Source organism: Lycium barbarum, chromosome 5, assembly GCF_019175385.1.
Source record: "Lycium barbarum isolate Lr01 chromosome 5, ASM1917538v2, whole genome shotgun sequence".
Taxonomy (NCBI): domain Eukaryota; kingdom Viridiplantae; phylum Streptophyta; class Magnoliopsida; order Solanales; family Solanaceae; genus Lycium; species Lycium barbarum.
In genome coordinates, this window is record NC_083341.1 from 23,931,723 (window position 1) to 23,957,893 (window position 26,171).

The 26,171-nt window shown below is 35.5% G+C and overlaps 2 protein-coding genes and 1 pseudogene across 2 annotated transcripts; 1 reads left to right on the plus strand and 2 right to left on the minus strand.

Annotated features, from left to right (window-relative positions):
- Positions 1-14,628: 14,628 nt before the first annotated feature.
- LOC132639325 (uncharacterized) lies at positions 14,629-16,361 on the minus strand. The gene is made up of 2 exons (XM_060355778.1): positions 16,253-16,361; positions 14,629-16,103 (listed from the first exon to the last, which is right to left on the minus strand). The coding sequence occupies exons 1-2, from the start codon at positions 16,359-16,361 to the stop codon at positions 14,629-14,631; spliced, it is 1,584 nt and encodes a 527-aa protein (XP_060211761.1).
- Positions 16,362-19,395: 3,034 nt separating this feature from the next.
- LOC132642394 (zinc finger protein ZAT4-like) lies at positions 19,396-21,176 on the plus strand. Its single transcript, XM_060359616.1, has one exon. It carries the CDS (start codon positions 19,479-19,481, stop codon positions 20,883-20,885), a length of 1,407 nt encoding a protein of 468 aa, XP_060215599.1. The 5' UTR covers positions 19,396-19,478; the 3' UTR covers positions 20,886-21,176.
- A 1,380-nt stretch (positions 21,177-22,556) lies between these two features.
- On the minus strand, positions 22,557-25,287 carry LOC132642395 (cationic peroxidase 1-like; annotated as a pseudogene).
- Positions 25,288-26,171: the final 884 nt, after the last annotated feature.

Sequence of the window (26,171 nt, forward strand, 5' to 3'; positions counted from 1 at the left end):
CTTGTCTTTCTTTCTCTCCTCTCTTGAGCCGAGGGTCTTTCGGAAACAGCCGCCCTACCTTTCAAGGTGGGGGTTAGGTCTGCGTACACTCTACCCTCCCCAGACCCCACATAGTGGGATTATACTGGGCTTGTTGTTGTTGTTGCTCTTATATGTGTATATCCCACGCGTTTTGTACATCTAACTCTTGTAAATGTCACATAAGCTTGGCCAACAGTTAGAGGGGTTTAAAATACATGTCTTGAACATGTTCAGGGATCTGGATGAAACTTTGTAAAGTATAAACATCAGGATGACAAATCGGGACAAGTAAAAGGGCCCCCAAGCCATTCCCAAAGAAAAATCGAAAGTAAAATTACTTTTGTATAGACACTTTACCTTTTGTATAGAAAAGTGAATAAAAAGAAGTAACGAACACTAACTTTAAAATTCGATTGTGTCTTTCTTATTGATCAATCCATTTACATATATACAAGTATATGAGCTATAACAAACAAAACAATATTCCTATACAGTTGTCATTATTAGGTAAAGAGTAACAAACATAACTTTACAAAATCTAAGAATGTATAGTGTAAATCCTTTGAAACAACTAACAAGTCTAATTCAATGTCAACTTGGTCTTAATAGTAAAAGAGTTATTGTGAATTAATTATTCTGAATGAGGAAAAATCTACTTAGTGTCTGAGTCCCAAAAGTTGTATTGCACAGCTTAGAATAAACCCGTCAACCGGTTCGGTTTTACCGGTTCAAACCGGTAACCGGACTGGTAAAACCGGAACCCGAACCAGTTGAACCGGTTAACCGTATATTTTGTACAGGTTCGGTTCCAATTTTTTTGAAATCGGAACCGGTTAAACCGGAACCTGTAAATCGGTGGAATTTAAAAAAAAAAATTAGTTTGTAGCCGTTGCGGATTGGGCCCAAATTGGACCGTTGGGCAACGGTCCATTTGCAAAAATGGCCATTGCCAAACGGTCCCCAACTCTTTCCTCCCCCCCCCCCCCCCCCCCCCCCCCAAACCCCCCAAACTTTTTTTTAACACTTTAACCCATCCCCCACACCTATATAAACCCCTCTCCATTTCCATTTTAATCCACACCAATTCACTTTTCTCTTTCTCTCAAATCTCAATCTCTCAATTATAGTTACTTTACAACAATTAGCCACTTTAAATTTCTCTCAAATAAATATTATAAAGTCTTATTATAGTTTCAATTATTAATTTTGCAATTATAATATTGTTGGTGGAGTTGGTAATTTCGCAACAATCCGAAGTAGCTTTGGTGGATTTGCAATTATAGCCGTCTTCACTTTGTTGGAAATTAGTCCGACAATTTGGTACCTTCGTTCCAACTCTATCTTTATTTTTCGCAATTTAATTTGTTGCAATTCATTTTCTTGTGATTTATTTGAGTGTGATTTAAATTAATTCTATTTAATAATGGCGAAGAGATTTAGACGTGATGCCGGTAGTAGTGGTATTGTTAGGCGTGGGCTTAATGAGGAAACATTTGTGGAAGAAACAACTAATTTAGGTATTGATATTGGTGGAAATAATTCACTTTTAGGTCATGAGGCAATGCAACAACATTATACTAATACTTTTCATGAAATTGATGATGATGATGATGATGAAACACAACCCTCCGAAAATCCCATAGGAGATACATGTCCTGCACAATCACATACACAAGACAAACCGCCTAGAACTCGTAAGTCAACCGCTAAAATTTGGAAATTTATGACTAAGGATAGAGAAAGCCAAACAGCTAAATGTACCTTATGTGGGCAAATATTTACTTTTAAGCAAGAAACTAGTAAGGATGGTGAAACGGGTACACTAAATGGTCATATGAGAAAGAAACATATGGATGATTGGGGAGAGCAAACGGGTTCAAATGTGGGGGGTATTCAAATGACGATAGACCCACGAACCGGTAAAATTTTTAAGTATGACAAGAAAAAAGAGCGTGTAGAAATAGCTAAAATGGTAGCTTATGATTGTTTACCATTTTCCTTTCCTTCGGATTTGGCGTTTGTTACTTACATTCAACGTTGTTATAATCCGTTATTTGAGGGTATTCCTAGAAGTACTTGTAGAGCGGATGTTATAGATTTGTATAAAAAAATATAGATTTTATTTGTGCCATGTATTTAATTCTTTAAATTGTAATGTTTCTCTTACCGCTGATTTGGGTCTTAGTCTTAACAAGTTAGATTTTTTTGCTATTACATGTCATTGGGTTGATGACAACTGGGTTATGTAAAAAAGAATTATAGCTTTTTTATATGATGAAGGAAAAGGTCGTCACGATGGAAATTTTTTAGCGGACTCAATGTCTACTATTATGAGATTTTTTAACATTTATAGAAAAACACTTTGTATTGCTTTAGATAATGCTTCTAATAATACAAAGGCGATTGGTCTTTTAAAAAGAGAACTAAACCCTCCGCTAAGAAATATTTTTCATGTAAGATGTAGTTGTCACATTTTAAACTTAATTGTTAAAGATGGTCTTATGCGTTTTGACGATTCTATTCAAAAAGTTAGAGACGCGGTTGCGTTTCTTTTTTGTAATGCTAATAGGGGAAGAATTAGAAATTTTAAGAATGCTTGTGTGGAAAATAACCTTAGACCTAGAAAAATTCAAGTAGAAATTGAGACTAGGTGGAACTACCACTTACATTATGCTACAACAAGCATATGAGTATAGGATTCGCATACAACAAGTTCACAACAAATATAATATTAATAGTGATGATTGGTTAAATTTTACGGATTGGGAAGATGTTAAGGAATGTGTTGAACTCTTAGAAAATTTTTATAATGAAACTTTTGCTTTTTCTAGACAATTCTATCCCACGGTAACCGGAATTTTAGCCTACTTAGCAGTAATAGCTAGAGTTTTACAAGAATATAAATATAAACCCGGTTATCAAGCGACTATTTTTGATATGACAACAAAATTTAAGAAGTATTTTTTCCCATCCCAACTTTATTTATATTGGGTTCTCTTTTAAATCCTTGTTGAAAAGTGTCTTATACTAAAGCATTGGTTGGTCAAATTTATACACTTTTAGAAATTGAAGAGGGAGTTCAACCATCTTTAGCTGAAGCCGAAACCGCTATTGATGATGAGTTTAGAAAATTTTTTACTCATTATTCTAGTTTGGAAGAACATGCTACACCCGTTGCTCCACGTCCTACTACTTCTCAAAGTAGTAAAAAAGGGCTTGTCGGGTTTAAAAATTTTACATTCACATCCAACTCCTTCTTGTAATGCAAACTTTGATGAATATCACTTTTATTTGATGCAGCCAAATGTGGATATCAAGGAACTAGATGAGCTGGACGTCTTAGCATGGTGGAAAAAATACAAGGCAAGTCATCCGATACTCTCAAGAATGACTCGAGATATCCTTACGGTTTAAGTATCAACCGTGGCTTCGGAGAGTGCATTTAGCCAGGGAAGACAACAAATTGGAGACCATAGACACTCATTATCCGGCTTTAGCTTGCAAGTACTAGTTTGCATTCGCGATTGGATTAGATCGGAGCGACACAACCAAAACTTAGGAGCGGAGGAAGGCGAAGAGGAAGAGATTGAAGATTTGATAGCAAGTGGACCGGACCAAATGGAAGACTTTGAAGATATCTCCATGGCTTAATATGATATGGGGGAAATTAACCAAATGATTGAGAATTGGTGATTTTATTATTCTACTATTTCTTTGCAACTCATGTATTATTTGCAAGTTAAATAAAACTACAACTTGCAAATAAATGTTATCCAAGAATGAATAAAATATATGGCTCATTGAGCTTTCTTCTATTTACTTGTGTTCATATTTTTACTTATATTAAGTTAGGAATATACCTAAAATATACTAAGAATATACTTATAATATACATGATACATCTACTTAAATTAAAAACTAGAAAGTTATATACTTGAAAAATAACTAAAATATACTTATAATATATATTATACATATAACTTAAACACACACACACACACACACACACACACATATATATATATATATATATATATATATATATATATATATATATATATACACACACGTATATGCTGTATTGCTGACTTGCTGTTAGCCTGTTAGTCAGTAAATATATAAACTTTACTTATAAACTTATATAACATATGTAAATATACCTACAAATACTAATATATATATATATATATACTATACAAAAAAAAAAAAAAAAAAGAGGTTTTGGACGTTTTGAACCGGACCTGTTCCGGTTTGGGGTTTCAAACCGGTAAACCGGAACCGGTGTCAGGTTTCGGTTTTTAGACCGGAAATCGGCCGGTTTTATAACCGGTTGCCGGTACGGTTCCGGTTCAAACCGGTTGACACCCTTAGCTTAGAATATATCGCTTTTATGCCTTGTGCTCCATTTCAAATGTTGGAGGGGAGATGTCTTCACCACTATCGATGTTGAAGCTGCAATATTGCCAACACCCCCTCAAGTTAGAGGGGAAAGAAGAAACCACCAACTTATAGAGAATAAAAAAGTAAGAAGGTCCCGATTCAAATTTGTTGAAAATGTCTGCTACCTGGGAAGAAGAAGAAGAAGAAGAAGAAGAAGAAACAAAGGTCAAGAAATCAAACCATTGTTGGCACATAAAGTGGCAAGCTCAACGTGATTTGTATGATCATGAAGACAGAATTACGAGCAATGTACAAAGTTGCATGGCTATTTGAATTAACGGAATTGTCAATGTCATGACCCCAATTCACGGGTTATGCGGGCACCTACCTTATCCCACCTGGCAGGTGAACCCTTACCCAACACTTCCTTCATAAAATCGTTTTACCAATTCATGCCAACAATATTGAAATATATAAGTAGATAAAATGCCTTCCTAGTAAAATTCACACCATACAATTTTAACAATACTATCTGGAAGGAGATACACAAAAGTTGTCGAAGGATATCTACCGCTACAACATAATGAAACATCCAAGCAATTACCTGAAAACACATCTACACCCCGAAAGGCATGTAGAAAGAGTAGTATCAGTACACCACACGTACTGGTAAGCATTATAGGACGGCTAAGATTAGTTCACTCAATATAATATAAAATTAAACAGCATAAACATATATGTTAATTAACGATTACACTTATTAATCATTCCCACTAAGTAATAATGTATCATGAAATTACTCGGAACCTCTCTATTACTATCACTTACATAATCACGTATAAAGGACTAACATAACCCAACAGCCTCGTCTACTTCGCAGACTCTTAGACATTCATAACTCGAAAATACGAAATCGAGACAGCTCTTCATACCGCTTCGTCCTATTGGAACTGACTAACATTCCCCGCTATTCCCCACAATATAGCGAACTTACTAATTAACGGGCAGACAAATGGTGTATCAACTCTAGACAATCCTCAACTGCTATCTACTTATTACTTATTCCTTACTACAAATATCAACAACCCATGAACAATAGAACGTCCAGTTTATGCATTCCATTCTTAGCCTTTCCTTACGTAAACATTAGATACATGTAAATCACACTACCTTACCACGAAAGGGTTCACTCTTGAAATATCGAAGAGAGAGAGGGTCATACCTTAATATAATGCCATAAGACTCGCGAACACCTCAACTAGAGTATATATCAACAAAGGAAATAATTACAGGAGTACAATAAAATAAATGTAATCTCGCACCAACCGTGTACATACATGCTAAATGGTAATGTTTTCCCCAAATATCCATGACCTGCAGGGGACCCATGGTGTCCATGTACCACCTGTTCCGGAACGAACCTCAGATCACGAGTTCACAACAAGGCCATATCGTCACTCCCTGTCAAATGTGCCTTACGTAGATGTATATGTTCCATCTTAAATTATTATCGCAATATCTATCACAATGTATTATCAGCAATTTCTATCACAAGATATTATCCATAATGTCTTAGTCGAGCATAATCAAATCATGAACACGAAGTGATGCTAGAATCAGTGATATACCAATCGAATTACCACATGTCATATTAGAACTCGATATTAATCATGCATACCCCCAATGGAATTTTACTATATTAAAGTATGTGCCACCAAACCCCTCATAATCCAACCTATATAAAGACCACTCTACAACCGCATCAAGCCCAACCCTTCTAGACCTTCCATGATTACACATGCAACACTAATATCCCTCTATTAACAATTAGCTAAGTTTCTCACGACTACAAGCCCTTTTTAATACTAACAATGTCAACCTATCGTATATCTGATCGAACTTCTTGTCCGAAGGCCTAATCATGCTTTCTCCCGTCAATTCTACGTCATATATACATTTCACTAATCAAAGTCTAACTCAAGTAAAAAATAACCTACCTCGATGACAAGAAGCTATCGCGAGCGTCGTGGAGTCTCCTCCTATCACAATTCATAATCAAAGCCTTGTTAGCGAATTCTAAGAATTTCACGAACCCGAGAACAAGAGTCAAAATCAAGCATGCATATTTAATCTAGACTCCATGGTGATTAATGTTTCTCCGTTTATGGACAATTCTTCTTTTATTACTCATAAGGGGAAAACTCGCTACAGGAGGGATAATCTTTATGAATTCTTAGTAATAAAGATGGTTTAGGGCTTATATTGATGAAGCCTCCGAATGTTCGATCAAATATCTCCAGGAGGCAGTCTAGAATAAGGTTTTGAGGAAAAGTGGGACAAACCCCCGAAATAGGGCTAAATATTTTTTTTCCTGATTTGGTTCTCTTCGTTGCAGCAAAGGTTTTCTCGCTGCAACGAGCCCGCTACAGCGGTCACGGGTTCGTTGTAGCGAACCTTTATAAACCTAGACCCGCAGAATTTTTAATCTACCTAGTTTTGATCACGATTCTGATTTCATGCAATAATTCTAAGCATTCCTAGGCTTTTAACATCCTAGGACTTGGTTTTAAACGTGACTAGCAGAAAGTTTTCATAACGACCAAGCGGGTCGTTATAGATAAAGTGAGAGGGGCAGATAAATCGTGAAAAAGACGATTCAACCAAGTTAATCTGTAACAAGTCTCAACATTGAACAATATTCACCCTCAGCAGAGAAAATGAACAATGGATCTTGTTCTTTAGATTTCCAGGAGATTGGGGATCCTCCTAAATTGATGAATTAGCCACTCAAAAATCTTTTGGAATCAACATATGAGGACCACTCAACATCACTAAAGGCAAGAATAGAGAAAGGGGGATCACTTTGCATTAACAAACTCTGTTCCGAAGCTTTGCAATGGTATCGAAGAACTCGAAGAACTGCTAATAATGAGGAACTCTGGACATTACATGAATTGAGAAAGGCGTCGTACTGCAAAAGAGAGGTCAAACCAAGTGTGTGTCAAATAATTGAGCTTCTCAACTAGTCGGCGATAGAAAAGGGTCAATGAAGCTTTGCAACAACAGCAGAAAGCTTATGAGCAGAGTCAAGGGGAGAGGAAACTTTCGAAAAATGCTCACAACTAAATTCATAGAGGATTGTTTCCAGTGAGAAGCATATCACTGTCACAGATAGTCACTATGAAAATAGATCTAGCTGAATTCTAAAATCATAATGAATAGTCATTTGGAGAAGAAGTATAGCCTTTAAAATTTAAAGTTGCTTGAAGCCCAACATACCACTATCTTGAGGCTTACCTCAAACCATAAAGTGACGTTTTAAGCTTGCAAACCAAATTAGACTAGAAAAGGCCATTCCAAGAAAAATTTCATATGGATTGCTTCTTATACACAAGGCATTGTTCACATTCAATTGAGAAATAGATCATCATTTCTTGACTATTACTAATAGTAGGCATCTGATGGTTGTCATCTTGACAACATGGGAGTAGGTTTAATTGAAATCTATTACGCCTCTTTGAATATCTCCTCTTACTACCTAGTTTTGTTTTTAGCCTTTTAATGATTACATCAGACTTGTGTTTGACTTTATAAACCAACATGTAAGGTAAGACCCTCTTACCAACTGGTAAATTAACTACCGATGTTGTTTGATTCAAACTCAAATTACATGACTTTCTACAATCTAGGGTACATAACAGCTTAAGAAAATATAAGTAGGTTCAGTTATAGTTAAGATAAGAGTTGAGAATTTGTTGATTAAAAATAAAGAGTGCAATTAAGTATAGGAAAACTGAGGGGGGGGGGGGGGGGGGGGGGAATGGTGAGCAAAAAATTCAATCAAAAATCCTACTATCAAAGCAGGAAAGAAACAGAAAAACAAAAAAGATCTTGACACTTAGATTGATTATCACTCTCTCAATGTTGAATCTACGCACAAAGTTGAGAGAAAATACAAAAGCAGAAAAGGAAGTGAAGTTCAGATTGAAGTAAACTCCCCTAATAGAATAACTGTACTCATCCCTGAAGATCAATTGCAGAAAGAACATCTAAACTTATGTGGAAATGATGGTTTCTCTCTAGTGATAAAAGGAAGAAAGGAACAAAAAGAATGCAAAGATGTAGAAAGAGAACAACAACCTTACTGATAAAGCAAGAGATATAAAGACGCCTTCCTTCTAGTTTCCATTTAGTGTTATCTGAATATTAGAGGAGTGAGATAAAAAAAAAGTCCTATCACATTTCTAAAGAAATTAATTAACATTTGTAAAGTGGAATTTGTTGTCATTTTTTAGCCTTTCATCATGTAAAAAATTAATAGTTATATGAGATATTTGGGATATCACCATAGTATGTCGAACTTTAATGAACAAATTTATCTTTGTTGGTCAGGGAAGCTGAATACTGCTGTGATCAACAACTCTGATCAGTAAGTTACCATTAAGATGCACCATGCTAGTATTACAAAAACAACAAATCCAGTGTAATTTCATAAGTGGAGTTTGAAGAGAGTAGAGCGTAAACAGGCCTTACTCCTACCTTGTGAAGGTAGAAGATTGTTTATGAAAGACACTCGGCTCTAGGGGTGAAGAAAAAGAAGCAGCAATTACAAACAGTAGTAGTAGCAATATAGTAAGATAAACGAAGTGAAAGAAAGAATCAGATAGTATAAAGATATAAGAATAGCATAAGCAACAAACAATCCAAAACTCTTGGTATGGAAAAGGAATACACCTGACAATCAACTAATTCTCTACCCTAATCTTCAACCTCCACACCCTTCTATCAAGGGTCATGTCCTCGATAAGCTGAAGTTGCGCCTGTCCTGCCTAATCACCTCGCCCTAATACTTCTTTGGCCTATCTCTCCCTCTCCTAGGCCCACTATGGTCAACCTCTCACACCTCCTCACCGGGACCAACACTCCGCTCCAAACAACATAGTCGATCTAATCACCACTCTATTGAATTTACCTTTAAGTCTTGATGGAATATTCTTAATACACAAAACACTGGATTTGAGCCTCCATTTCACCCCATCGTGCTAGTATTTGGAAAGATATTTACTTTACTATTGTCTATGCTAAATGTACCTCTTCTGAGAGGAAAGTCTTATGGAGGGATCAAGAATGATTTCACCAATTGATACAAGGCTCTTGGTTTATCGGTGGTGAAATTATTGTTATCCTAGATACTAATGAAAAGCTAGGAGGGAGACCCCATACAATGTCCAAAAGATTGATTTTGGTCAATGTATTAATGATTGTGAAGTATCTCACTTGGATTTTATGGGTCCTAAATATACTTGGTTCAATACTTTGACACCAAGGAAAATAATATGGAAAAGATTAGATACGATATTCATAGATGATGAGTGGGATCAATGCTATCAATCTAATGTTATCAAACACTTACCTAGATCATGTTCTAATCCCATGATCGTTTTTCTTAAATGTCATAAATATTCTCAAAAGGGAATCAAATACTTTAAATTTGTGGACTTCTGGGTTGATCAACCATCCTTCGGGCAAGTGGTCGAAGATATTTGGAATACTTACATCCTTGGTAATCCTATGTGGTGGTTGCAATAGAAACTCAAACTTCTTAGCAAGAAACTCAGTTAGTGGTCAAGAGAGGTGGTCGGCGATGTATTTCTCTTATAATGTCATTTTCAAGATCCTTTCCAAAAGGTTGAATCCTTCTTAGATAAATTGATTTTTCATAATCAAAGTGGTTTCCTGAATTTATTCTCCTTACTCAAGAAATTCCCAAGGCATTAAGCAATACAACAAAGGTGGTAACTTGATTATTAAGCTGGATATGGCTAAAGCTTAACACAGGACGTCTTGGGATTTTGTGATTGCCGTCATGAATTTTTTGGTATCTTTGAATAATGACTCAATATAATTATGAGGATTATTGCTAATGTGTGGTACTCTATTTTGATAAATGCCTAATGTGTGGTACTCTATTTTGATAAATGGAAACATAGTTGTTTTTTTCATATCTACTCAAGATCTTAAGCAAGGGGACTCTTTATTCCCATATTTGTTCATCATTGGCTATAAAATCCTGACCAAAATACTTAACAACCTTATCAAAGGGCAGCCCGGTGCATAAAGCATTCGTCGTTACACATCTTATCTGAATACAAGCATTAGTGGCTATTTACACGGCTCGAACTCGGGGCGTATAGATCAATAGAGACAATAATTTCTCTCATTTTAGCATGAACTCCAATGATCCTATCATTAATCATCTAGCTTATGTTCATGATGTAGTTATTTTCAGTAGAGGTAACAACAAATATACAAAGTTGATTTAGAAATAGATTAAAAGGTATAAGAAAGCTCCTGGACAAAAAGTCAACATGGATAAAAAAAAATTGTGAAAAAACATAATGACTGGCAAAGTAGAATGCTCTCGTATGGTGGCAGAATGGTTCTTAGTAAACATGTTTTTCAATCCATGCCCATTTCCATACATTCTACCATAAATCCTCTCAAAAGGACTTTAGAACTTATAGGAAAATATTTTGCAAACTTTCTTTAGGAATCCAGTGAAGGCAACATAAATATCACCAGATTGCTTGGGAAAAGCTTTGTTTTCCTAAAGATGAAAGGGGCAGAGGAGTCAGGAAAATGAAAGATATCTCAGACATCCTCACCCTAAAGAGATAGTGGAGATTCAGAACACATCATTCTCTTTGGGATTATTTCCTTCAAAATAAATATTGTAAAAGAGCTCACCCTGTTCGCAAAATTCCTACTCCTGTTGACTCTAATACTTGAAAAAGTTTGATGAAAATCAAGAAAAAGTTTGAATCTTACATACTTGGGAAGATTCAAGTAGACAACTCTAGTTTTTGGTGGGACAACTTGACATGTAAAGGGGGTCTTAGGTAATTTAGTTCAAGGCCCATGTAAGTCTATTAAAACTCTTGTTAGTCATTTCTCCTCTGATGATTCTTGAAATTTTAAAAACTTAGTAGTGTTGTTCCTAATAATATTATTCAAATGATCAGTACTATTTCTATAGGAAATCAGAATTTGTATGACTTCCCTATATGGAATCTATTTGAGAAGGGACATTTTTCTAATAGCCCCCCCCCCCCCCCCCCCCCCCCCCCCCCTCCCCCCTCATTTTTTTTAAGCAACAACAGTCCACCATGGTGGCTTATGGGGTTAAGGCATTGACCTCAACCTGTTTATTATATATATATATAAAAAAGTAAGTACATGGAAGAGGACATATACCATAGCCTCCAAAACAAGATGAAAGAAGTAGGATGCTATCCCAGTATACATTTTGAGCAAAAATATCCGCCCAGCTTTGGAAGGCATCTCCTTCTCAGTTGAAGTTTGAAAGAAAGACCAAAAGGATGCTATACACTTAGCATAATTAGCAAGTATTTACTAAGCATCATTAATAACAAAATGATTTTTCTTTGGCTTGAACTTAAAATTTGGTATGACTGACTTCTCCAGATTCTGCAAGGCTTTAGCAGAATCCAGGAGAAGGTTGACATTATCCATGATGGTATTGTGAAGGATAGATTCCCTATAGTTAGCCAGGAGATCGGCAATTTTATTACCTCTCTGTAACTATGATTACAAACAAAATTGGCTATGTTTGAGAATTGGATAATGTGATCAATAGTGTGATGAATCTTCCAAGGTGGCTTCATTTTGTTGTTAATCATGTCGATAATGACTTGGGAGTCAGTCTCAATCACTACATTAGGTAGTTTCATGTTGATGCAGATCTTGATGCCCTAAAGAATGGCTAGCCTCTGCTACATTGTTACTACAAGTCCTATAGTTTTCAGCAAAGGCCACAACAAAAGATCCCTCACTGTTTCTGATGATTCCTCCACCTCCTGCTCTGCCTGGATTGACTTTACTACTTCCATTTGTATTGAGTTTGAACCATCCATTGTCTGGTTTCTGCCACCTGATTAACTTACTGATAACAATTTGTTTGGCCATCTCAATATATTTACACAACTCAAACCAGGTAGTAGGAATATTAAAACCAGGAAAAAGAGAGTTAAGAAGCATTACCATTGTATTGCAAACCTGTCTAGTGATAGATCTGGGAGACATTTGAATATTCTCAAAAGTTGCTTTACATCTACTCTTCCATATTTCCCAGCAGATAATGGAAGGTAGACATTGAATAAATGAGGCATGAATTCTGTTCTCAGAATGAGATAGCCACCAGGACATGAAGAGTTTCCTAATGTCCCCAAGTCTGATGGTAATGCCACAACTTTGACTGTAGAAGGACCATATTTGTTTGGCAATATCACTTTGGGAAAAGAGATGAAAAGTGTTTTCTACCTTGTGGATAGAACTACAACAACATATAGAAGGATTGTTAACATTAAATCTTCTAACTGCAACATCAGTAAGGATTTTGTTCTCAATCAATCTAAGGGTAAAAACAAAAATCTTGAAAGAAAGCTTCTTATTCCAGATCATAGAGGCACTACATGAGTGAGCTCTTTAAATTCTTAGCTTATGCCAAGCAGTCTTACAAGAGAAAACACCCTTGGTATCACTTTGGTATCAATAGTCCAAATAGGCCAGTCATCATAATTATAATGGATCTCTACCTGTTTGACCTGATTAACAATATAGAAAGGAAGTTCCTCATTGAGAAGAGGGATGTTCCAACCCCTCTCATGAAAGAATTGCTTATCCATAATATTTCTTAGGGCATTGTGATAGCTAATGAGTTTAGCCAAGACACCTTTTCCAGATCAGTTATCCCACCAGAATGACATATTACCTTTGCTAATCTTTCATAGGATGATGTTTTCAACAACTTTTTCGATATCCATGAGCCTTTTCCAATAATGATGACCATAGGACCAATCTCTGAGGACTGAGTGTTTCCTTTTACAATAATTAGCTTGGAAGAATTCCCTCAACAAACTATGATTAGTCCTAAAATTCCACTAAGCCTTGGAGAGAAAGTGATACAAAAGTCTTTTAAAGATCTAAATCCAATACCACCCTCTAGGATGGGGAAACAAAGATTTTCCCAAGCTTTCCAGTGCTGCTTGTTTTTACTGTCTTCTTGACCCTAGAAGAAATTAGCAATAATGGATTCAATTTGAGAAAACACCTTCATAGGGGGATAGGAGACAGATAACAAGTGTAGAGGGAGAGAGTAAAGAATATATTTGATAAGGTTAGCTTTACCTCCAAAGGCTAGTAACTTACCTTGCCACCCTTGCAATCTGTTGGAGACCTTAGCAACCATGTTGTTGTAGTATACAATCTTGTTTGTGCCTCTGTAAATAGGACAACCAAGGTATTGCATGGGGAATTGTAGTTGAGAGAATCCAGTAATGTTCTCAACATCATTTATGCATTCAGCTGGAAAGTTTGCTAACATTAAGAATCCAGATTTCCTTCTATTGATTATTTGGCCAGAGATCTTTTCATAAGCATCCAGTTTTGACATCATTGTATTAAGGGAAGGAAGATCACCTGAGGAAAACAAGATAGTGTCATCAGCATAACATAAATGATTAATTATTGGCCCCTTCTTATCACAAGAGTAGGGTATGAATCCTTCATTAGGAAGGTTAGTTAAAATTCTAGATAAAATTTCAACACTAATAACAAAAGAGAGGGGGATAAGGGGTCTCCCTATTTTAGTCCTCTGCTGGAGTTGAAGAAGCCATGCCTAGTACCATTCAAGTCGATGGAGTACCAGACATTAGAAATGAGTCGCCAGATTCTGTCAATCCAGAGATTAGAAAATCCCATTCTTTTCATGATCAAACACAGAAAATCCCAATCCACTCTGTCATAGGCTTTTGCCATAGCTAATTTTAGAATAACATTTCCATGCTAAGGAGACTGATTAATGTCATGTACCATTTCTTGAGTCAAGATGATGTTCTCTGAAATGGACCTCCCTTTAATGAAACTTGTTTGATAGGGAGAGATAATCTTCTGCATAAGGGGTGTCAATCTCTGGTTCATTAGCTTAGAGATAATTTTGTTAGAGAAATTGCTAAGAATAATTAGCCTGAGGTCAGAGAAGTGCTGAGGAGAATAAATTTTACGAATCATGATGAGGCAGGTATGAGTAACGGGCCTAGGTAAAGGGGTGCCATCAAACAAAGCCAGAACCATGAGCAGAAGATCCTCATTTATAACATCCCAGCAAGTATGATAGAATTTACAAAAACGCCATATGGTCCGGGGGCACTATGAGTGCTCATAGAGAAAATGATCTTTCAATTCATCCATGGAAGGTGGATCTAGTAACATGGTGTTTTCCTCCTCACTAATGATCTTTGGTATATGGTTCATGACATTGTCATCCATCAAAGTATCTTCCTTAGTGAATTGATTCTCAAAGAATTGCATAGCTTGCTGAGCAATATTATCATCACCACTGATCCAGTTGCCATGATCATCTTGGATACTAGTAAGATTAAGCCTCATTTTCCTCCCTTTCTCAATAGAATGGAAGAACTTAGAGTTAACTTCTCCTTCCACAAACCATTTAATACCAAACTTTTGTTTCCAGTAGGATTCTTCTTTTTTGTAAGCCCTGATTAATTCAACATTGGCTTGATGAAAGGTTGTCCTGTTAATCTCAGAGTTGTCTCTAATAGAGAGATTTTCCAGATCAGTAACTTTTTCTTCGAGGACTTTTATATTGGTGAAGATATTACCAATAGTATTCCTAGACCAGGCAGAAAGCATTTTGGAGGTGTTTTTGAGTTTGAGATGAAATTTCCATAGTGGAGAGCCATCCACATCTATACTCCAAGCTTGCTCAACAATATTCAAGAAATTAGGCTCCTCAATCCAGAAGTCGAGGAACTTAAAACATTTGATGGGATTTCTATGTGAAGAGTTAGCAATAATGAGTAAAGGGGAGTGATCATAGCCAGTCTTGATCAAATGATAAACATTAGTAGTATCAAAAGTGTTCACCCAAAGATAATTAGTAAGAGCTCTATCAAGCCTTTGCCAAACTCTCCTGTCAGATAACCAACCATTACACCAAGTAAAAGGAGAACCAGTATAGCATGCATCAAGAAGTTCACAATCCATGATACACTGAATGAATTCCATACATTTAGACATCCTGTGGAGAGAACAACCTTTCTTTTCAACTGGATCAATAATGCAATTAAAGTCTCCAGTGATTAGCCATGGTAAGTTGTAGTTATCACTAATACTTCTGAGTTTATTCCGAAGGTCAACTCTAAGTTGAGCATCACATTTGGCATAAATATATGTAATCAAAAAGGGAGTGCCATTAATGGTAATTGTACAAGTAACTTGTTGATCATCCTCATCACTGATGGTGCAGTCAGTGTTAGAATCCCAAAAAATCCATATCTGACTATTGTAATTGGAATGGGCATAATGGTAGCCAAGGATCCTTTTGTATTTGTCCAACTTATTGTCTTTATGAAAAGGTTCAGCAAGGGCAATAATAGGAAGTTTTTCAGCTTTGATAAGTTGTTTAAGTCTCTCTAGAGCACCATTAGTCTTGATGCTCCTAATATTCCAGTATAAGGACTTAAACATGATCAAAATTTTGTAAGGAATTGCTCTTTTGGATCCTTTCAGATCTTTGATTTTGTTGGAGGTTAACTCTGCCCCTGTATGTTGTGCTACCTTTGTTGGAACCCCTTCCTCTTCCTCTACCTCTACCTCTTCCTCTAGGAGAAAAGTGACCAGAATCTAAGATGTTCTCAAAAGTGGAGCCGACAGTAACATCAACCAAAGCTTGAGGACTAGATTTTTCTATCAGAGTTTCAATAAGATCATCACTATAAGCTTCTTCACTTTCAAGACCTAGCAGATTCACCACTAGCATCAGTGCTCTCTTCTTGTTCCATATAGTCACTATTATCTAAGCTGTCATCATCATCATCTGTCAGTGTCGTGTTTGTGATTCTTATTTTGGGGATGGACATCGTTGTTCTCATTTGAGATAGTAACTAGCTCAGTGTCACCCTGACTATCAATATGAATCTGTTCTCCTTGAGACATAGTATTATCATTGTTAGTAACCATAGCGGTGTTTGAAGGGGATTCATTTGATTGGTATTCTCATCTGGAGGGGAGCTTAAGGTATTCAAAATTTGAGTAGAACTTTGGCCCTTTTCTTGTTGCTTCTTATCAAAATCTTGCACTTGATTTCCAGTGTTTATTTGATTTTGCTCTGTAGAGTTTGTATCATTGGACATTTGGGATTTGCTCAGAGTCACGTTCTGAGAGGCCTTCTGGTTTTTTCCATTTCTTTACACTTTCTTTTTCCTCTTGTTACCATGATCAAAAGTGTTGGTCTGATTATAGGTATCAACACCCTTTCCTTTGCCCGGAACTTCAACAAGGATAGGAAGCTTGTTGTTCTCCATAGGTTCATTTATTGTGATGCCTTTGTTCTGTTTTGGATTTTGGGGGACATTCTCCGTTTGAGCAGCCTTGGTTTGAGCCACTTTTTCTTGCTAGACAGGGGTTCTTTTGTTATTGAAACCTCTCTTTCTATTGACAGTCCGAAAGCCATCTGAATCAACTCTTTCTTTCTCAATTTTGGCTTCCATCTCCTTTTTGTATTGTTCCTCTTTTTGCATTTTGATCCTCTCATCTCTAGCCTTGTTCCTGCATTGAGATTCGAGGTGACCTTGTATTTTGCAGTAGAGGCAGTAGCTTGGAACTTTTCCATAGTCTATATCGAGCCATTTGCCATCTTCAGATCCATCAAATCTCTTGAAACCAAGCCAAATCTGATCTAATTTTGGTTTGAGAAGATCTATTTCCACCTTGACTTTGGCAACATTTCCCCTACTCTTGGAGGAAGTAGCTTGGTCAGGTGCAATAGCTACACCTACTTCTCTGATAAGCTTAGAGATGATATTCCACTTAAATAGATGCCATGGAAGTTGATGTATAAGAATCCAAACAGGCACTATTGATGTTTCTTTGTTGGGATTGAAATCTGAAGTCCATTTAAGAATTTTCATCGGTGATTCACCAATGTCAACAAATTCTTTGAAAAGAACATGATTATAGTCAATTTCATTCGAGAAATCAAGATAGACATGCCTATGATCAAAGAAGGCTATGGTAACCTTACCATTCAAGTGAATTTGTCTAAAGAAAATTTTCCTAAGCTCATCCATAGAAGGCTTTCCTTTGTAAAACTTACCTATGAGGGTGAGTTTACATTCTTCGGCAAGCCTGCCGAAATAATCTTCCGCTGTGAAAAAAAACGGCCGGTTTGCCGAGATGGGTATCATGGCGAATGAAACGGTGTTGTCTTCAGAGACACGCTAATTTTATTTGGAACTTGATTCCCTGGTTATACTCAATGTTGATTAATGGAGATACCTTTGATTTTTAGGTTGAAACAGGTTGTTGACAGAATTGTTAACTTGAAAAATCAATATGGTGTACAAGCGAGTTATTGCTACAGAGAAGGAAACCAAGTGGTCGATTTCCTTGCCAAACCACATCTTCACAGAACATCATGTTCTAGTCCTTCAGCCAACTGCCAAGACAAGCTAATGGATTGGTTCAACTCGACAAGAGACAAATGCCTAGCATTAGAACAAAATCTGACAAAGCAAAATTCTATATTAGCTAGTTAGTTTGTACATAGGATGCTGAGCTAGAAGGTTTGTAATCTTTTTCCTTCTGGTTTTTTTCGGTGATACCATCACCACCCTTTTTAACTTGACTGTGTTATAGTGAGGTTAGGCTCAGTCCCCTCTGCTCCTTTTTGTTGAATACAACAAAACAGACTTTCATCTGGGTAATTGAATTAAAAGAAGTATAATGTGAGAGTACAATGTGAGGTGTTTCGTATGATTTGTTTACCACACCATAAGTATTAAACTTAATAATATACTTTTTGTGATTTTATTGTAATGCATGACTAATGATGCTTTTAACATGAAACTTTTTCATTTACACCCTCATTAATCATATCTTTCTTTTCTTTTGAAGAAGGAAGTATTATTCTAAAATTATATTATTATTATTATGAAAAATAATACTAATAGACAATCTCAGGAATTTAATTTTGTATGAAGAAAGTACTATATAAAAAGCAGCTAGAACCAATCGACATATGAAGGCGCATTGAGGACGCTGCAAGTAGTAATTTAAATGGTTTTGAATTGAATGGAACGAACTATGTTTAGCAGTTGGAACCACTATAATTTCGTTCTCTATACCTTTGGCGGACAAACGAGAAAAACTGAGGGGTCGTTCCGTCGAAAAAAGAAAACTAAGGAGTTGTTTGGTTTGCCAACAAAAAATAATGAATTTTCGCACAAGTAGTACCACGTGTAGTTGGTTTGCAATAAAAAATAACGTCTTATACTAAATACAACATTTGGTTGGCCTTATTAAATTGGTAATATCCGCATAAGTTATGCGAGAATGTTTAATTCTCTATATTTTATACCGGATAGAATGCATGAATACGGGTATTAAAGATACATGAATAACAACTAAAATGACAAAACTAACCTGTTTAATTAATAGCGAATAAACTTTTATTTTGTTTTGAAAAGATAACACATCTTAATTATGCATGTATATTAATTTTTAATATATTAAGTAAGAAATAATTCATATACTATAATCTCTGCTTTACTAATTGTGTTTAAACCAATTGACCCCTAATTCTATCAACTTTAATGACTCCACTATGTGTAATGTTATTATTTCCGCCGTCCATTTGGCTGTTTCATAAAAAGTTTGTGATAAAATTAGTTCTTCACTCCCTTAGGCCTTACTACTCTCCTTCCACTTGTCAACTCTCACTCCCCACTTTCACTTACACTCCTATTTTTCTCTCTACCTCTAAACTCCCCTCCACAAACCACTACTCCAACTAAAAACTAGGAGTAATTTTTTTCTCACCGTACAAGCTCACAACAACTTCTAGTACAAGAACAACAAACTCTCCCATGCATGCACAATCCTCCCACCTTTTCTAGTCTCTTCATTCTATCAACTGAAATTTGCTTTCTTATAAATTATATTTTCTTTCTCCTCATTAATGTTTGAAGTAGAACATCATGGCTTGTATAGATCAAGAACAACAACCAATTTTTAAGCATTATTGTAGGGTTTGCAAGAAAGGTTTTGTATGTGGGAGAGCTCTAGGTGGACATATGAGAGCTCATGGTATTGGAGATGAAGGTACAAATATAGATGACGATGATCCAGCTAGTGATTGGGAAGATAAGTTTGGAGGGAGTGTCAAGGGAGGTAATAAAAGGATGTATCAATTAAGAACGAACCCTAATCGACAAAAGAGCAATAGAGTTTGTGAGAATTGTGGGAAAGAATTCTCATCCTGGAAATCTTTTCTTGAACATGGAAAATGTAGCTCAGAAGACGCAGAATCCCTAGTATCATCTCCTGGTTCAGAGGGCGAGGACTACATTAATAATGGTGGAAGAAAAGGTTATGGATGGTCTAAAAGAAAGAGGTCTTTGAGAACAAAAATTGGAACTATTAGTACTTCAACTTATCCATCAAGCGAGGACGAAGACCTTCTCCTCGCAAAATGCCTTATAGATTTAGCCAACGCGAGGGTTGACACATCGTTGGTTGAGCCAGAGGAGTCGTGTGCCTCGGCTAGCAAGGAGGAGGAGCGGGCCAGGAACCCGATGAACTACCTAACCCCACTAGTGAGTACTCGTGTACCGTTTGACAACAAGGCTAAAGGGGTTTCTAATAAAGGATTGTTTGAATGCAAAGCTTGCAAGAAAGTCTTCAACTCCCACCAAGCTTTAGGTGGACATAGGGCAAGTCACAAGAAGGTTAAAGGGTGTTATGCAGCCAAGCAAGATCAACTAGATGATAGCTTAATTGATGATCAAGACATGAATATCACACAAGATGAATTCACTTTGCAAGGTCCAAAATCCATGAGGAAATCAAAAATCCATGAATGCTCAATATGCCATAGAGTTTTCTCTACGGGGCAAGCTTTAGGTGGGCACAAAAGGTGTCATTGGATCACTTCCAATTCCCCTGACTCGACGTCAAAATTTAATTTCCACGGTCATCTGGAGCAAATTAATCTAAGATCAAACTTGCGAAAATCAGGTGATGCATTAGATCTCAACGTTCCAATATCACATGACGACATGTCGCGTATTAGGCGAGACCCTATGAATCCATTGAGCTTTGAGGTCTCAACAGAAATACACTTGCATCCATGGAGTAGTAACCCTCATGAAGCAAACAGTGACAACTACTACCTTGATGAAACCATAAACAATAATAATGGAAACAATGGTAACAACAACAACATCAATGGTACAATACAAAGTGTAGAAGATGATGAAGCAGACAGTAAATTGAAGTTAGCTAAGCTAAGTGAATTAAAGGATATGAATAAAAATTCTGAAAATCCCTCTCACTGGTTACAAGTTGGGATTGGTCCAACTACACAAGTTGGGACTGACCCATAAATTATATACACCTCTAAGTTTTTCTGCTTTTAATTTTTTTATTTTCTCCTTCATCAACTGAGTATATATCTATATGCAAAAATTGTAATTACAAATTCACCATAACAGATGATACATGGTGACACACAAACTGTAATTGGTACTCTCTTTTTTTGTCATTTTCTTTGTAAGGAACCATAGATACAGAATCTTGTAATTGTTTTATACACTTTGCATCTCTCAAGTTGTAATTTTCCCAGTGCAATACACTTACATGCACTCTCCAGATTTTTTCTAAGTTTTAAATGTGAATAAAGCGAATTTAGTTAACTGACAAACATCTGATTTCATGGCGTTTCTTTGCTTCTTCTTTTTTCCCTTTTCTATTATAGGAGTAGTTTTAATTTTAATTATTACTCTTCGAATGTAATCAATAGCAAGATAAGAAGTTTTTAAGTGAATATTCATGATAGTCAAATTCGATTGCTGCATATTTAGCTAAAATGGCTGGAGTCCATTAGTGACAATGCAAAAAGGTGTGTCGAGATGTAACAATCTCCTTGAGCAGGCTAATTTATCAGGTTTCAGCACATCTGCACAATTTATTGATGTATAGGTCTCCTAAGATGAAGAAATTGCATGTCTCCTAATTGGTCTGAATTGATTAGTGAGGGAATATACTCTGGCCATAGCCTTGTTTTAGACGATAGGAACAGGGAGAGGGGGAAGGGAGGAGCAGGGGCTCGAAGAACGAGCCAACCCAAGCAGGGACGCGGGCACATAACAAATAAGCAGCAAGGTTCTCCCCTGGGACCGACTACAAGCTCGAAATTTATAAGAATTTATATTCTTATTCATATATTGAGCATGTTTCTATGTTGTTATAATACTTTATAACTTGTTGGTATAGTGTTGTTTAGCTTGCTCTTGATTAACAAGATGAAAAAAAAAGATACTCCTAAGTCTTTAACTACTAATTTGCCACTTGACAACGGAAATGGATCGGAAGATGAACGGAGGAGAGTGAGGGAGGCGATCGACAATGATGGGAGTACTGGGCTTCTGAAAATATAAGAAGAAAGGAGGATGAGAGAAGATGACTGACGATGGAGGGGTGGTGGATCTTAGCAACTATGGCGAAGGAGCTTTTTCTTTTGAAAACATATTTTTCTTCTATTTTTATGGATAGATTTTTTTCTTGGCAATTAGCTAGCAAAATTCAAATGTCACCGATGTGTTACACACACACATATATAGTATAATCATTTGTGTTTAATATATATATATATATATATATATATATATATATATATATATATATATATATATATATATATATATATATATATATATATATATTTTGAATGACATGTACTCAAGTACGTAATATGTGCAAGCCGTAGTTGAGGTGCCAAATGAAATATGTGTTTGTCAAAATACATGATGACCGATGTCATAAGTCAATACAAGCACACCTTCGATTTTTAGTTCATAAAAATTGAATCAATACTTATTTTATTTCAAGATATGGAAAAGTTACAACATTTGGGGGATGGGGGAGGACTTTACCACCTTTACCTCCAAATTAAAAATGTAGAACATCAAAGTTTGCAATACAACAAAATGAAAAACATATAAGCAACACTTGAAATCTCGAGATCAAATTTTAAAATCTCATTTTTATGCGAATCCTTAATTGGTTTTCCTGCAATTTTTGCGGATTTATCCGTTGGTGCCAGTAAGTGGGCTAAGATTACCCATTTTAACCATGGCATTCGCGAAATCAGTGAAGAAAGTGGCTGAATTGGTGCTATAAGTGGTAACTATAGAGTCCGTTGAGCCTCCATTAAAGAGTTGTTGGTCAGAATGAAGAAGACCCCTTTGAATTCGCAAATTCTTGTAGTAAGCAATGTCAAATGTGGTTGGGCTTGTAATGTCTAGTGGAGAGATGTTGTTGTCACTTCCACTTTGTGGACAATTTGATTTAAGCGATGTCGCGAATGATGTATTTATGTTGGTTTCATTGCATAGACGGTCACGAAAAGTAGTACACCTTGCTTGGCCTAGTGTGTGAGAACCTGCAAAATTCAAAGATATTTTGATTAAAGTTCCACTTTCTAAGAGTTTGTAATGAAATGGATTACTTAAAATAGACCCATTGTTCAAAAGAAGGTTCTATGAGTTGGGTACCCTAGGAAAAGGTATATATAAATACTATACATTTGTATTCGGTATGACATAAATTATTTTTCAGAATAACGTATTTTGTTAAATATATTTTCTTGTAAAATGATTTCTAATATGTTTGGTTGGAGAGTTGATAATATATTTCGAAAACAATATATTTATCGAGCATTCATAACAATATTAGCAAACGACATAGAGTGTTCATGAAAATTTTGAGTAGGAAGATTGATAATAATGTGTAAAGTGTTGATTAAATTAGTGACATAAAGTTCGGCTTGATATAACTACGAAGGAAATGACTACCCCAAAAAAGTGAGCGAAGTCATGCTCCTCCTCTTGATGTTAAATATTTTCTTGAAAATATTTTCCAAACACCAGAACTTGTTTTTCTTAAAAATATTTTCCGTCATATATCAAACACTCTCTAAATTGATCACGTGGAACACAAAAAACAAAAGAAGTTAGTATGAAAAGTTACAAATACAATTCATAAATAGCAAGGAATATCTAATTTGTATATACTAACAATAAGTAGAAAAGAGATTAATAAACCTGAGAGAGCCACCATTTCCCTGGAATTGAAACCTTTGCTAGAGAAGGAAGTAATAAGGCCACTTAGGTTCAAAGTTGGTGCAGGAATGTCGCTGTTCGCTGTACTCAAACTCGCAGTTGTTGAGTCCCTTCTGCCGAGTAGAACAGTCCAACTAGGTCCACCAAGCTGAGATATCATGACCAAGTCAACGCCAATATAATTAGTTTCAAGAATTTCCCATCTAATTTACACTCTTAAAAAATAATATCCAATTATTTAATTTATATATCCAAACTTTTTTGACTAATGCTCGAATTATATAATAGTCAACGTGCTTTCTTTTCTTTTTCCCAACCAACTAGTTTATTGTAATGTTATTGTAATTAGGCACGTGCATGCATGCCTACAACAAAGAAATTATAACTTAAATTTTATAGAATTTGTTTAGCAGTGTTGTTTGATGGACATAAAATTTAAGAATAAAATTAAGATAAATTTTTGACACTTGTAATTCAAAACAAGCCATAGATATTTGTATTGCTAGAAATCATCTTATTAAGGGTAAATTGAAAAGTTGAAAATTAAATTGTTACTAATTATATAAATGTGTCATCTTTTTTACTGACTAGAAAGAAAAGAATGTCATATAAACTGACACAGAATGAATAGTATATTTTCATTTTAGCTTACTTTAACAACAGAGTCTCTAGCTGCAACAGCTAAAATATCTGCACAAGATACAACTCCAGCGCACGATGACTCCACTTGAGTTTTGATAGTATCAATCACATCGAATCCCCTTACTGATCCACTATTCGGATTAGCGGTCTTCTCGCCGGTGAAACTTGACGTATCATCTAATAGCACAGATGCATCACAACCCTGATTCAATATGTAAACATGTCACATGTTTGTTTGTCATCAAACAAAGTTGTCTATGAAAAATTTAGAATTTTTTCATTTTTTGTCTCACACAATAAATACTAATTGCATGAGGCTTTTTTTGTCTCACAAAGTAGTGGATCTAAAAGTGTAAGATTTGGGCCCACCAACTTAAGAGACAGAAAAACCGCATATAACTTGTATAAGTTATTTAAGCGACGTAATAAAGTTTTTTGAAAATCTATTTGCATGACACATATATGCATTGAGAGTATCACTCATGAAATGAGAAAAGTTATAATATCTACTCTCCTTCTCAATTTATGTGGTATCATTTAAATTTTGGGAGTCAGGAATATTTAAACTTCATGAAATAAAATTTATATAGTTAAAAATCATGTAAAAAGTACTCTTAGTCGCAATAATTGAAAGTTCAAAATATCTATAAGGAATATGAAAAAATCGCAGTCAAAGAAAAACTCATTTGACTCTAGAAAATCGAAAGGTGTGGCAAAAGTTGGGACGGCGGGTGTATCGAGTACTTAAAAATTAAGAATGAAAGGTGCAAAGTAACTAAGGTAACTTGCATTAACAAAGCAATCGTGGAAATGAAGACGAAGCAAAGAAGCCCCCATTCGAGACTCTTTAGAGATAGCAGAATCCACAGCTGTTTTAATAACTGAGAGGACATTTGGACACGAAGAAGAGTAGAAATTGGAAGTCAATTGAGCAGAGCTCATTCCAAAAACAAATGGGACTATAATTAGTAGTACTGCAAATGATATCTTAGCCATGGGGAAAAATTATAAATTTAAAAGGGAGAAGAAGATATCTTGATGTGGAATATTAAGCTCCTACATTCACATATTTATAGTAGTAGGAAGTAGGAAGTAGGAAGAGTGTGCCTAATTGTCAAGTTTGCCTTAATTGTTTTTTATTAATTCCATTTTCTTTTAAGAGTTTAAAAATACCAACTGATTCAAATTTGCAGCATTACCAAACAGAGCATACTTTTCTAAGGCTTGTAGGTCAATGACAGCCAGTTATGTTGTTCTATAGGTATAGGTAATTGTTTTTATACCATGAGATAAATATAATGTGCACATTACATACACCAGTATTACCAAACAGAGAATATTTATTCCAGGTTAGATTCATGCATGATCAATTTGTGTATTTTTTCCGTATAATGTATCTAAATATATGTATATACTCTCATAGTAATAGTATATTTGTTTCGATTGCTATGTACATTTACGTGGTTATAGTACATTATAAACTTAACTGTGACACAAGAATTTTAGTTTTACTTGTTACGTGGTTATAGTACATTATAAACTTAACTGTGACACAAAAACTTTAGTTTTACTTCACAAGTTATAATCATCTGGCTAATATATATAATCGTCTCGATATAATCTGTTATAATCCCAAGATCGAGTTACGTAGCCTTGTGGTGTTTCAGATTCCTCATAATTGGAACTTACAATTTTTTTTTAAAGTTATGTCTTCAATTAAATATAAGTACTACTAGTAATCAATAGAAGATTTTTTGGTTATTACTGTAATAGGTATTTGTATAATGCTATTAGATAAGTAACTTTACAAAAAAAAAATGTATCTTTATAATGATAGATAAATATTGTTATACAAAAGTAAATATAATATAAAAAGTTGGTCAGGGAATTTATTTGCCTGTTATATGA